Raw genomic sequence first — 13,118 nt, forward strand, 5'->3', positions numbered from 1 at the left:
TCACGCGGGGCCGCGAGCACCGGCGCAGCCCCGGCGGCCCTGCGGCACCGGCACCAGAACCGGCACCGCCCGAAGGTACGCGCGGCGTGACGCCGAGACCCCCCCCCCCCCCCAAGCTGGGATCGGGGCTCCGCGCCGGGACGGCCTCCCCCCGCCGCCGCAGTCGGTGCCGCTGATGTCAGCGGGGAAGCGGAGGAGCCGCTCCCGGTTGACGGCGGCGGCCCCACGTGGGGGATTCCCCCCCGCCCTCCCCGACCCCTCCGGGGGCGGAGATTCCCCCCCCACGTGGGCGCGCGTCCGCCCCGCGCTGACGCCGCCGCCGCTCCCGGTGACGCCACCGCGGTGACGCGGGGAGGAGGGCGGGGCGGGGACCGCCCGGCGGCGCGCGGCGCTTCCTGCCCTGCGCCGCTCGGCCCGGTCCGGTTCGGCTCCGCTCTGCGGCCCGGTCCGCTCGGAAGGACCGCGCCATGCGGAGCCGCATCCCGCCCCACACCGCGTGAGCCGGGCCCGCGGCGCCGCTGCCAGGTGCGGGGGTCGGGGGGGGACGGCGGGCGGAGCGCTGCGCGGCGGTCGGTAACGGCGGGGGCGGCGGTTGGGACCTGCGGGGCTTCCCCCCCTCCCTCCCCTTCCCCCCCTTTTCTCCTCCCCCTCCCGGCTCCGTCGGTTCCCCGTTCCTCCCGTTCCTCCCCCACGCACTTTCCCGCAGTCACCGTCCCGGTTCCCCCCCCCTCCCCCTCCGGTGGGAACGCGGCCTCTGCGCGGGGGCGGCTGCCTGAGGGCTCCCGGTGCGGTTCGCTGCGGTTCGCTGCGGTTCTCCCGGTACCGGACCTCCACCCCCCCTTCCCCGCAGGAAGCGGCCGAGAAATGGCAGCGGGCGTTGCGCCGCGTCGCGTTGTTTTGAAGCGGCTCCGGGAACGGCTGCGCGGAGCCACACGGCGCTGTACCGGGGGGGCGGGGGAGGGGTTGGGGCAGCCCCCCCCCTCCTTTATCAGCCTCATTCTCCTCCCCCCGCTCCCGGCTCCGGTTTCAGCCGTGGCCCAATTCTGCGCTCTGCCGGCAGCGGGCGGCGCTCCGGGTTGGGACGGCCCGGGGGGGGCGCAGCGGGACGAGCCCGGGGTCCCCCCCCCCCACTCCGTGCTCGTTCCCATCCTCTGACTTTATTCGTTTCCCCCCCCCGCCTGCAGCAGCACCTGCCTGGCTCTGCCCCCCCCCTCTCCCTCCCCCCGACCTTTGGTAGCCCCGGAGCATCAGTGCGGTGGGGGGGGGGGGGGAGGTGCAAGGGTTCTGCTTTTAATCCATCGCTCGGGGCAGCCCCGAGGGTGGGGGGGGAGGAACGTGTCCCCCCCGGGGGGGGCCGCGGCGGTGTCCTCGTGGGGCCGTGACGAAATCTGTGCCCGGGTTACGACACGGCCCTGCCTGGCGCTGCAGCGGCGAATTCGGTGCCCTCCGTGTGCGGGGGCGCTGCGGGGGGGGGCTGCGGGGGTCCCTTCGCCCTGCGCGTCCCCGCGGAGGTGGCACCGCGCGGTGTCCCCAGCTGCGAATTGAGGCCGTCCCCATCGGAGCAGCTGCGGGCACAGCCCTGGGGGTGGAGGGAGGGGATGGGGGGGAGATGGGGCTGAGCGCCCTCTGGCACCGCTGGACTACGGCGGGGGGGGGGGGGTGAAGAGGTGTCCGAGGAGCGGCCATCCTTGCACACAGCACCAGGAACTGCGGTGCGCACAGAGGGGGGGCGGGCCGTGCCACGTCCCTGCAAGGTCACGGGCACATTGGGGGGGGGGGGGGACCTGCCGGTCTGTGCCGTGCTGGGGGCACAGGGATCTGGGGGGGGGACGATGGGACCCTCTGTGTGACAGCGTGGCGCACCGGGGCACGGCAGTGGCTGTGGAGCTGGTCCTGGGGGTCGTGGCACCTCCATAACCCCCCACCTTTCACCCCCCTGCAGCCATGGACACCGATAACCATTTTGGCTTTGCGGGTCTTCCCCCCGCACCCACTGCCTCAGGACTGAAACCCACCGCGCCTTCCTCAGGGGACAGCCCGTACAGCAACGGGGCCGCGCTCAGCTTCCCCCCCCAGGGGAAAAGTGAGTATGGGGGCAGGCGTGGGGCTGTGCGGCAGAGCGGTCCTGGCCTGGTGTTCTTGGTGCGAGGCATTGTCGTGTCACTGTAGGACTGGGTGGCCACCAAGCACAGCTGTAGGGTGGGGGGTCCCGGTGGGGTCTGCTGTGTGCCCCCAGGCTGAAATGGCCGGGTTGGGGGCTGCGTGTGTGGGTCTGGCCGTGAGCTGATCCCTCACAAGCCTGCAGCAGGGCTGGGGGTGATGGCAGCCCTGCGTCCGTCCACAAACCCTCCGTCCTTGGGTTGAAGGTAACCCCACCATCAACACCTCCGTCTCTCGCCCTCCCTCAGGTCTGAACGGGGGCATGAATGTCAACGGCTTCTCTACTGTATCTCACACCACTACTTCAGGGACCTTCACCTCCAGCACGCATTCCTCGGGGCCCCCCCACCTCCACCCCTACGACTGCCTCTGGGACTACACGCAGTTCCAGCCCCCCGGCGGCCTCAAGGACGGCAGCCTCGCTCAGTTCCCCCTCAACGGCGTCTCTGGGGGCTCCAGGCCCTCCTCCCCCGGGCACAGCGCGAACCTTCGGGGCGGGGGGACGGAGCTGTGGGGCAACGGCACGTCTGGACCCATGGGGCTGAACTTTGACTCTCAGGAGCTGTACGATTCCTTCCCGGAGCAGAGCTTCGAGCTGATGCCCAACGGCCCCACCGGCTTCTACGCAGCCCCGCAGCCGTCCCCGATGCTGGGCTCTGGAGAGCCGCCCTTCCCGTTGCCCGAGGAGGAGGAGTTGGGGGGTGATGCGGACGATGCTGAGGCCTCCAAGGAGCTGCCGCCCCCCATTGCTGAGAACGGGGCCGGGCTGGTGGGCAGCATGGAGCTGGAGGACACGCAGCCAGGTAGGGCACGGCGGCGGGGTCGTGGCGGCGGGGTCGTGTCGGGCCGTGCTGGGCGCACCTGCAGCCGTGTTCCCATCCATCCACAGCACTCAGGACCCCGCCTCCACGGGGTTGAGACCTCTGGCCGGGAGCAGGGGGGCTCCATGCCCTGGGGGCGATGGGCGGCGCACGGCCATGGTGGGGGGTGGGGGGTTGGTGCCCGCTGGGCCCCCGCTCTGCTCCCAGGTTTGCTCCTGCAGCTTTCTGCTCCCTGCAGACCTGAAGCTCTGCGCTTACGACGGCGCAGCGCCCGCCGCGGTGCCGCTGGGCCGGGACAGCCCAGGCCTGACCTCCAGCACCGCCAGCCTGGGGCCCGCATCGCCTATGGGCGCGCCGCTGGAGGACGCGCAGCTGCTGAGCGCGGACCCCCTGGAGCCCTTCGAGGCCTTGGCCGGAGGTAGGGGGGGCTGCGGGTTGGGGGCGGGGGGCAGCGCGGCCCTCTGGGGCGACGGCGATGGCCGCTGTGCCGCGCGGCTCCAGCGGAGGGCGGGCCGGGATGGCGCGGTCCCTCCTCCGCTCCGGCCTCCCTTCCCAGCGCAGTGACGAAGCTGTTCCTCAGCGCCTGAACTTCCGCGCTGCTGAACATCGCCGCCGCCGCTACGGCCATTTTGGGCTCCGCTTCCCAACGGAGGAGGCGTGGCCGGGGGCTGCGGGCTCCCTTAACCCCTCTCCTCCCGGCGCCCATTGGGGGGCTGTCATCCCCGCTGCCCCCCGAGCGGCCGTGGGGCTGTGCGCGCCCCCGATGCACGCAGAGCCGGGGGGCTCCCCCTGTGCCGTGCTGCCCCATCGAGCTCTTTGCGCTCTGTCCTTTTCCTCCCCCCCCAGACCCCGACACCGGTGACCTCTATGCGATGGATGAGGCGCAGCTGGTGGGCGACAAATCCCCCCTGGAGGAGCCCCCCGACGACGCGCCCGGCCCCCCCCTGCCTGCCGCCAGCCCCCCACTGCATGCTGCCAGCCCTTTCAGCCTGCTGGCAGCCCACCGCCCGGCCCCCCCGCTGCTGCCCAGCCCTGACTCGCCGCCCCCCCTGCACGGTGCGTGGAGCACCTTCATGGTGCTGAGCCCCGGCTCGGCGCCGGGGGGGGCGGCCTCCTATGGGAGGAGCAGGAAGGGATGGCAGCGGTGTTGATGGTGCTGACTTTGGCCCTGCAGACAGCAGCCCAGAGCTGAGCAGCGCACGCGCAGGGCCGGAGCAGTCGGGGTCTCTGGAGCTCAGCGCTGCGCTGGAGCCCGAATCCCCTTGTCCTTCTGCTGAGGAAGAGGAGGAGGAAGAGGAGGAGGAGGAGGAGGAGGTGGCTGACAGCTGCACGGAGGCTTCAGCTGCTCCAGAAGGAGAGAGCAAGGAGGCGGCTGCCCCACTGAGCGCATCGGTGGGAGGTGAGGATGTGGAACCCCCACCCTAACCCCCCCTCGCCCCCCGACCGGGTGCCCCCCACGCCCCCTGAGCTGCTCCCCCCTCTGCCCCACAGGCGATGTCCCACGCAGGCGCATCGCCACCCCCGAGGAGGTGCGCTTCCCTCTGCAGCACGGGTATGTGGTGTCCCCATATCCACGTCCCACGTGGCTGCGCAGGACCCGGGCTGAGCCTCCTCTGTGTGCAGGTGGAGGAGAGAGGTGCGCATCAAAAGGGGAAACCACCGCTGGCAGGGAGAGACGTGGTACTATGGGCCGTGCGGGAAGAGGATGAAGCAGTTCCCGGAGGTGATCAAGGTACGGCGGGGGGCTGGGCTCTGAGCAGCCCCCCAACTCCACCAGGGTTCCTCATCCTCCTCCTCCTGCCCCCCAGTACCTGAACAGGAACGTGGTGCAGGATGTCCGCCGTGAGCACTTCAGCTTCAGCCCCCGAATGCCAGTGGGGGATTTCTATGAGGAGCGAGACACGCCGGAGGTGAGCACTCGTGGTGCCCTGCAGGGCGCCGCTCTGTGGGCCGCTGCCTGTGGGGCTGACGGTTTCCTCCTGCAGGGTCTGCAGTGGGTGAAGCTGAGCCCCGAGGAGATCCCGTCCCGTATCCAAGCCATCACTGGGAAGCGCGGCCGACCCCGCAACGCCGAGAAGGTGAAGCCCAAGGAGCTGCCTGCCACGAAGCGCGGCCGCGGGCGGCCCCCCAAGGCCCGGATGGTGGATCTGCTGAGCAAGACGGACGCACGGCTGCTGAAGAGGCTGGAGGCCCAAGGTACCCCCCGGCCCCCAGCCCGCCCCGCAGCCCGCTCGCTGTCACCAACCATCCCCTCCATTCTCGCAGAGGTGCTCAGTGACGAGGACAAGCTGAAAATGAGCAAAATCAAGAAGAAAATGAGGCGGAAGGTACGAGAGGGAGGGCAGGGCAGCCCTATGGCCCCTCCATCTTGTGGCCGACACGGAGCCTTCCCCGGCTGTGGGGCACAGAGCAGCCCCCTGCCCCGACCACTGGGTGGCCGTGTTGCTGCTGGTCCCCGAGCTGCTCTTCTTCCCCCCAGGCCAAAAACAAGCAGAAGCAGGAAGCAAAAGCTCCCAAAGCGAAGGAAGCCAAGAAGAAGACCAAGGTGAGTCTGCAGCAGCCATGGGGAAGAGAGGGAAGGAGGGAGGGAGTGAGGGGGCTGGAGGGGCCACCCACCCCGGGGTCTGTTTCCAGGCCAAGGAGAAAAAAGGCAAAGCGGAGAAGGGCAAGGAGAAGGGGCGGCCCAAGGAGAAGAAGGGCAAAGGGGCGCGCAGGGTGGACAAGGGGCTGCTGGCCCAGCGGCGCCTGGAGGAGCGGCGGCGGCAGCAGCTCATCCTGGAGGAGATGAAGAAGCCGACGGAGGATATGTGCCTGGCGGACCACCAGGTTGGGATGGGGAGGGGGCCCGGCAGGGCTGCCCCCGCGGCCCCCCCTGCCCTGACCGCCCCATTTTGCCCCCAGCCGCTGCCGACCTTCTCGCGCATCCCAGGCCTGGTGCTTCCCAGCCGCGCCTTCTCCCACTGCCTGACGGTGGTGGAGTTCCTGCAGAGCTATGGCAAGGTGCTGGGCTTCGACCCCAGCAGGGACGTCCCCAGCCTGAGCACGCTGCAGGAGGGGCTGCTGGGGGTGGGCGGCAGCGCCGGCGCGGTGCAGGACCTGCTGGTTCGGCTGCTGCAGGCTGCGCTCTACGACCCCGGGCTGCCCCCCTACTGCCAGGTACTGTCCCTGCTCTGCGTCCCTCCGCTCTCCATCCTGATGCCCTTAGCGCCCACGAGGCTGCAGCCGCTGCAGGCCTGCGGTGGGTGAGCGCTGCGCTTTGGGACGTGCTGCCCATGCTGTAGCCCCATCTGGGGACGCCCCTCCCCAGGCGCTGGGTTTTCCCAGTCAGTCACACAATCACAGAATGGTTGGGCTGGGAGGGACGCAGGGCCGCCAACCTCCACGTTTCACAGCAGCCCAGGCTGCCCAGAGCCCCATCCAGCCTCCGACACCTCCAGGGATGGACGGGGCATCGCAGCCTCTCCGGGCAGCTGTTCAGCCCCTCGCCGCTCTCACAGCACAGGACTCCAACCTCCATCTCAACTTCAAACCGTTGTCCCTTGTCCTGCTGCTGTCTCCTTCCAGGAGTTGCCTCCCCCATTGATGTTCTCCCCACGTTGTCCCCTTGCTGCTGCCCCCCCCCAACGCCATTCTCTCCCCGCAGTCCCTGAAGATCCTGGGTGAGAAGGTGTCAGAGATCAGCCTGAACCGTGACACCGTCTCAGAGGTGCTGCGCTGCTTCCTGACAGCACACGGCGCTGAAGCCGAGCTGTGCGCAGGGCTGCGCACCAAACCCTTCCAGGCGCTGCTGCCGGAGCGCAAAGCTGCCATCCTGGCCTTCCTGGTCAATGAGCTCAACAGCAGCGCCCGCATCATCAGGTGAGCGCAGAGGGGGCAGCGCCAGCTGCGCCCCCACCGCAGGGAGCTGAGCCCCTCCCCCCCCCCCCTTTGTGTTCTTGCAGTGAGATCGATAAGACACTGGAGAGCATGTCGGCCTACAGGAAGAACAAGTGGATCATTGAGGGACGGCTGCGCCGGTGGGTGCCGCGCCGTGGGGTGGGGAGGGGGCTGTGCCGTGGGGCAGTGCCATGCTGTGGGGCGGGGATGGGGCAGTGCTGTGGGATGGTGCTGTGCCCTGGGATGGTGCTGTGCCCTGGGATGGTGCTGTGCCCTGGGATGGCGCTTTGCTGTGCAGTTGGGGGTATGCCATGGACAGGGATGAGGCTGCGCTCCCCAAACCCCAACTCTGGGCACAGAGGGGGCTCTGCACAGGGTCTCCACTGCCACTGCGCTGTGTCCCATCAGGTTGAAGGTGGCCCTGGCCAAGAAAACGGGCCGCCCCGAGTCAGAACTGATGGCACTGGAGGACGGGCGACGCCGGCGCAGCTCCCGCCTGTGTGAGGAGCCGGGGCTGGAGCTGGAGGAGGAGGAGGAGAGTCGTGGCCGCCGCTCCCGCCGGGACGAGGAGGTGATGTTTGGCGTTGGGAGCAATTTGGGATGGGATGGAGCGGGGTCTCAGGGTCTCCCCTGGTCCTGACGGTCCCTCACTCACCCCCTCCAGGCCGACACGTCCACCTCCAGCATCCCTGAGCTCGAGCGGCAGATCGAGAAGCTGGCTAAGGTGAGTGGGGGCACGGGTCTGTGGGTCCCCCCCATCCCATGGCTGTGGTCCCTCCCCTGCTCGCTGCTGCCCCTCACCCCGTGCCCTTCCCACAGCGGCAGATGTTCTTCCGCAAGAAGCTGCTCCACTCCTCGCAGACGCTGCGGGCTGCTTCGCTGGGCCAGGACCGGTACCGGCGGCGGTACTGGGTGCTGCCCCACCTGGGGGGGATCTTCGTGGAGGGGGCGGAAGGTGAGCGGGGTTGGAGCTGGGGACGCGCCGGGGGCCCCCACGGTGCAACCTGCCCTCATTCCTCCCCCGCAGCACCCGAGGAGCGCCCGGAGGAGCCCCCGGAGCAGAAGGCTCCATGCCCGGTGCCCGCGGTGAAGGAGGAGCCGCCGGAGCCCGAGGTGCCGGTGCCGGTTCCCCAGCGGGTAACCATGAACTGTGTGGCCGCACGCGCCCGAGGGCGGCCCCGGAAGAGCAAGGAGGAGCCGCCCCCCCCCGCCCGTCCCCCGCCCGTCCCCCCGCCCGTCCCCCCACCCATGCCCCCCAAATCGCCGCCCATCAACGGGGCCCTGGAGGAGCCGCTGGCCCTGGGGCAGAGCCAACACGACCTCAGCCAGTCCGCCTTCCTGTCGTGGCTCAGCCAGACGCAGCCCTCGCTGCTCGCCGACGCTGTGCTCACCCCGGACAGCAGCCCCGGAGTGGGGGATGTGGGGCTGCCGCCCCTCGAGGCCTCGTCTGATCCCACAGAGGAGAGCAGCACAGAGACTGCGGATACGCAGGGGCCGTGGTTCAGCCCCCTGCCCCGCGATGGCAGAGTCCCCCGCGCGCCCTCCTCGGCTGAACCCCCGCCACCCCACAGGGAGCAGCCCTACAGGGAGCAGCCCAAAGCCTCAGCCAGGCAGGTGGGTGCTGCAGTGTACGGGGGGCTCTGAAGAGTGATGGGTGGGGGTCTCCTACTCACCGTGCTCCGTCCCTGCAGCTGAATGGGCTCCCAGCAGATGACTCCACCTCCCCTCTGCTCGCCTCCACCCCGGTCCCTTCTGGTGCCAGGGCCCCCCCTGCCTGCCCCCGCAGCCGGAGCGGCCCGGAGAAGCTGCAGGACGCCCCGGGGCAACCCAAGCGCCGGGGGCGGCCCCCCACCAAGTTCTTCAAGCAGATGGAGCAGAAGTACCTGACGCAGCTGACGGAGCAGCCGGTTCCCCCCGGTGAGAGCGCAGCCTGGGGTCCGAGGGGGGGCGTGGGGGAGGTGGGCAGCTCCGTGGGACCAATGCGACCGCGGTGCCGCCTTGCAGAGATGCGGAGTGGGTGGTGGTGGCTGCAGGACCCCGAGCAGCTGGAGGCGGTGGCGCGAGCGCTGCACCCGCGCGGCATCCGGGAGAAAGCGCTGCACAAACACCTGACCAAGCACAGGGAGTACCTGCGGGAGGTCTGCCTGCGTGCTGCCACGGGTACGGGGTGGCTGTGGGCTGCGGGCTTGGGTGTGGGTCTGCGTCCCCACTGCCGACCTCTTCGTGTGCCCCCAGACCCCATCTTCCATCCCCGCCCCGAGGCGGCCGCCGTCACCGCCGCGTCTCAGGAAGCGTTGGCCCAGTGGTCGGTGATGGAGAGGACGTACGAGGCCGACCTGTCGGTGCTGCAGTGGGTGGAGGAGCTGGAGCAGCGCGTGCTGATGGCCGACCTGCAGATCCGGGTAGGTGGGGGCCCCCGAGAGCGGGGGGGCGGGGGTCTCTGCCCCTCAGGAGGGTCTCGGCCCCGAGCACCTCCGTCCCGTAGGGGTGGACGTGCCCCAGCCCCGACTCCACGCGCGCTGACCTGCGGTACTGCGAGCACAAAGTGGAGCCTCTGGAGGACATCACGGTGCGCAGCCGGCGGGACGGGCTGCCCCCGCGCCGCGAGGACACCAACCCTCTGGACCTGGCGGTGCTGCGCCTGGCGGCGCTGGAGCAGAACGTGGAGCGGCGCTACCTGAAGGAGCCGCTGTGGGCGCCGCACGAGGTGGTGCTGGAGAAGGCGGTGCTGAGCGGCCCCGAGGAGCTGAGCCCTACGGAGATGTGAGCCCCCCGCCCCCTCCACCCCCCCCGGCTCCCCCCCGGCGCGGTGCTGAGCCTCGCCGTCCCCCCCGCAGTGCCTACGAAATCACCCCCCGCGTGCGGACGTGGCGGCAGACGTTGGAGCGGTGCCGCAGCGCAGCTCAGGTGTCGCTGTGCATCCACCAGCTGGAGCGCTCCATCGCGTGGGAGAAGTCCGTCAACAAAGTGGTGAGAGCGCGCTGCCGCCACGGGGGCGACCGGGGGGGGGGCGGGGGAGCACCGTCCTGAGCCCCTCCACCCTTCCAGACGTGCCTGGTGTGCCGGCGCGGGGACGACGATGAGAACCTGCTGCTGTGCGATGGCTGCGACCGCGGCTGCCACCTCTACTGCCACCGCCCGCGCATGGCAGCTGTGCCCGAGGGCGATTGGTTCTGCTCGGTCTGCGTTTCGCGGGTACGGGGCGGTCCGGGCCGTGCGGTGCCGCCGTCGGGGCCGCGCGCCGTTGGTGACCCCCCAACTCGCTCGTGTCCCCCCGACCCCCCCAGGCACAGCAGTACCCGGAGCCCCTCACCCCGCGGCGGGGGAAGAAGCGGAAGCGAGGCCGCGTGCCCGGGGGGGGCGCAGTGGAGGACGGCAGCCCGCGCCGCAGGGCGTCGTCGCGGCGTCCCGAGGGGGCGTCCCCGGCCAAACGGCGTGCAGCCCCCCCGCGGGGCCCCCCCGGCGATCTGACCTTCTGCGAGTGAGTGGCAGGGTCGGGGTGGGGGTCCGCAACCCCGGAGCCGCCCCCCTCCGCCCCCCCTCCCATCCAGCTCCCGTCCCTCCCCCCCTCCAGGATCATCCTGATGGAGATGGAGGCGCACGAGGACGCCTGGCCCTTCCTGGAGCCCGTCAACCCCCGCCTGGTGCCCGGCTACCGCCGCATCATCAAACACCCCATGGACTTTGGCACCATGCGAGTGCGGCTGCTGCGGGGCGGGTGAGTGCAGAGCTCCTCCTGTGACCCCCCGCGACTTCTCTCCCCTCTGTGACCCCCTTAACCCCCCTCCCCCATTGCGTGCCCCCCAGTCTCTCTCTCCTGTATCCCCCTGCCTTTTTCCCTGAATATCCTCCCCAGTCTCTCTCCTCTACGCTCCTGACGTTTCTCCTCTATTGTGAACCCCCAACATTTCTCCCCTATGTGCCCCACAACACCTGTAAACTCCCCTCAACTTTTGTCCCCTATTATGTGCCCCCCCAACATCGCTCCCCAATATCTCTCCCCTGATTTCCCCCAACGATTCTTCCCTGTATTCTCCCGCTTCATTCCTGTCTGTCCCCCCAATATCTCTTCCCTCTATATCCCATAATATCTCTCCCCTCCACGCCCCCCCTCATATCCAGCTGTTCTATCCCAACCCTCCCCTATTGATGCCCTTCTGCACCCCCCCAATTCCCCTGTAAGCTCTCCCACTCTCTCTCGCCCATTTTACGCCCCCCTCAACGCTTCCCCCACCATCTCTCCCCTATGATGTGACCCCTAACGTTTCTCCCCCCCACCTCCCCCCCCCCCCCCCCAAACTCCCCCCTCCCCAGGTACTCGAGTGCAGCCCAGTTCCGTGCCGATGCCACTTTGGTGTTTGACAACTGCCGCACCTTCAACGAGGACGACTCGGCCGTGGGCCGCGCAGGGCACAGCATGAGGCGCTTCTTCCAGAGCCGTTGGGAGGAATTCTACCAGGGCCCCCCCCCAGCACTGATGCTACCTGCTGACCCCCCCCCTTTCCCCCCCCCCCCCCAGGGCCCCCCCCCGCCCCATACACCCACCCACCCCCCGCAGAACTGTGTAAGCCAAAAAAAAAAAAAAAGACAAAAAAAAAAAAACAAAAAAAAGAGGCTTTTTTTTTTTTTTTTTCCTTTCTTTCTTTTACCAAATTTTTAGTTTGCCGATGACGAAACAGAAGCAGCCCCCCCCCCCCCCTCACCCCCCCCACCCCACAAACGAGGAAAGCAAATAACCCCCCCCCCCCCCCCCCCCCCCCCCCCGCTGGGAATATTTAATAATAGCAATAGTTTGTAGTGAATGTCTCCATGCATTAAGGCCAGTAAAGTGGACTTAACCCCCCCTGCCCCCCCCGCCACCCCCCTGCAGACACTTTAAGGAGGGCCCTCCCCACCCCGGTGCGCCCCTTCTGCTGTAGGACCCCCCAAAATGCACCGGGCTGGGTGCTGCCCACCCCTCACCCCCCCAGCCGCCTGGTTCCAGGGACCAAGGGGGTGGGGGGGGGGGGGGCAGGGGACCCCCCCCAGCCCTTTCCCCACCACCACTTCTCAGGAAGACCCCAACCTCCAACCCCCCCCCCTCCCCGAATTGAGGCCCCCTCCCCCCACACCCCCACGGGACCCCTCAGGAACGCTACTGCACCCCCACGGGGGGGGGGGGGACGGGGACAGGGGGAAGGTCTTCCTCTTCTCCCCCCTCCCCCCCCCCAGCAGGGACTTGAAGCCTCAGGCAGGAGCTGCCCCCCATCCAACCCCACCAGGCTGGGGGGGGGGGGTGCAGCGCCAGGTGGGATTGGGGAGTTTGGGTGGGGGTCCCCCTCCCCCCCCCTTGATAACCTGGGGTTCTGCAGTGGGCCCCCCCCCCCGCCGGTCAGGATATACGGGTACTGCTCTGGGGGTCGGCAGCCGGCGGGGAGGGGGGGTCCCTGCCCCCACAGAGCACTGAAAACAACTCACCTACCTGGAGGGGGAGGGGGGGGGCCAGGCTGCGTCCCGCCCCCCCCTCCCCTTCCCCCCCCCCCTTCTCCCCCTCCCCCCCCGTCTCAAAGTAGCCTTTTTTCTATCGGAAAAACCTCAGAAAACTTTTTAATTTTTATTTTTATTGTTTTGCTTTGAGATAAAAAAGAAAAAAAAAAAAGAGGTGGAATTTGAACTGACTTTATATGACGTAAATATTTATATTTTATCTAAGGACGGCGCCCCCCCGCCCCCCCCCAATCTGTGCTTTGTTCGGAGCTGTCGGGTTTGCTTTTCTTTTCCCCTCATTTCTTTTTTTTTTCCCCGTTTTCGGGATCCTCCGCAGCGTTTTGTGTCCGTTGGAGTTCAGCCCCCCCCCCACCTTCCCCCCCCCCCCCCAAACCCCCCTTTATCACCACCCCCCCTTTTCTAGACCAGCCGTGTTCGTTGCAGTGACTTTTTGATAAATGTACAGGTTTTTGTGGATTTAAATTTATTTCTTTCTATATTTTTAGGACCAAGCTCATTTTTAATAATGGTTCAAGGAGAACAAAGCAGATTCCGGTGTTTTCTCCCCCCTCCCCCTCCTTGTGTCCCCCCCCCCCCCCCCCCGTTTGTCGCTGTCCCCCCCCCCACCATGAGCTGTAGACCGTGCGTGTCGAATAAAACTCACGTTTGGTAGAGAGCTGCTGTCAGAGCCGTCATTTGGGGGGGGTTGGAGGGGAGGGCGCGGGGCTGGGACCCCCCCTGAGCAAGCCCCCCCCCCATTCCCCTCCCCCCCCTCACACACAACAGAGGCAGCCG

The 13,118-nt window shown here is 68.6% G+C and overlaps 1 protein-coding gene across 3 annotated transcripts; it reads left to right on the forward strand.

The window, feature by feature from the left end:
- Positions 1 to 18: 18 nt before the first annotated feature.
- Positions 19 to 11,544, forward strand: BAZ2A (bromodomain adjacent to zinc finger domain 2A). 3 transcript variants are annotated; one of them, XM_052665225.1, is made up of 29 exons: positions 19 to 75; positions 1,943 to 2,083; positions 2,409 to 2,963; positions 3,220 to 3,399; positions 3,828 to 4,037; positions 4,156 to 4,380; positions 4,473 to 4,533; positions 4,605 to 4,713; positions 4,790 to 4,891; positions 4,967 to 5,177; positions 5,247 to 5,308; positions 5,461 to 5,526; positions 5,616 to 5,807; positions 5,883 to 6,137; positions 6,625 to 6,839; positions 6,923 to 6,997; positions 7,266 to 7,428; positions 7,522 to 7,581; positions 7,677 to 7,812; positions 7,885 to 8,471; positions 8,549 to 8,774; positions 8,862 to 9,017; positions 9,093 to 9,259; positions 9,343 to 9,620; positions 9,695 to 9,827; positions 9,906 to 10,052; positions 10,145 to 10,338; positions 10,432 to 10,575; positions 11,172 to 11,544. In XM_052665225.1, the coding sequence occupies exons 2-29, from the start codon at positions 1,945 to 1,947 to the stop codon at positions 11,515 to 11,517; spliced, it is 5,394 nt and encodes a 1,797-aa protein (XP_052521185.1). In that variant the 5' UTR covers positions 19 to 75; positions 1,943 to 1,944; the 3' UTR covers positions 11,518 to 11,544. The 3 variants fall into 3 exon arrangements, with proteins under 3 accessions (XP_052521185.1, XP_052521188.1, XP_052521186.1); XM_052665226.1 differs by lacking the exon at positions 19 to 75 and adding an exon at positions 356 to 525; XM_052665228.1 differs by lacking the exon at positions 3,828 to 4,037 and having other exon boundaries at positions 54 to 75.
- The last annotated feature ends 1,574 nt before the right edge of the window (positions 11,545 to 13,118 follow it).

Source organism: Tympanuchus pallidicinctus, unplaced genomic scaffold, assembly GCF_026119805.1.
Source record: "Tympanuchus pallidicinctus isolate F22 unplaced genomic scaffold, pur_lepc_1.0 scaffold63, whole genome shotgun sequence".
Taxonomy (NCBI): domain Eukaryota; kingdom Metazoa; phylum Chordata; class Aves; order Galliformes; family Phasianidae; genus Tympanuchus; species Tympanuchus pallidicinctus.

Bases quoted from the DNA above. Each gene is read 5' to 3' on its own strand.
- BAZ2A (XM_052665225.1), top strand. From the start codon at position 1,945: ATGGACACCGATAACCATTTTGGCTTTGCGGGTCTTCCCCCCGCACCC. The intron at 9,018-9,092 runs GTACGGGGTGGC...GTGTGCCCCCAG, and splicing joins CTGCCTGCGTGCTGCCACGG to ACCCCATCTTCCATCCCCGC. The intron at 9,260-9,342 runs GTAGGTGGGGGC...TCCGTCCCGTAG, and splicing joins TGGCCGACCTGCAGATCCGG to GGGTGGACGTGCCCCAGCCC.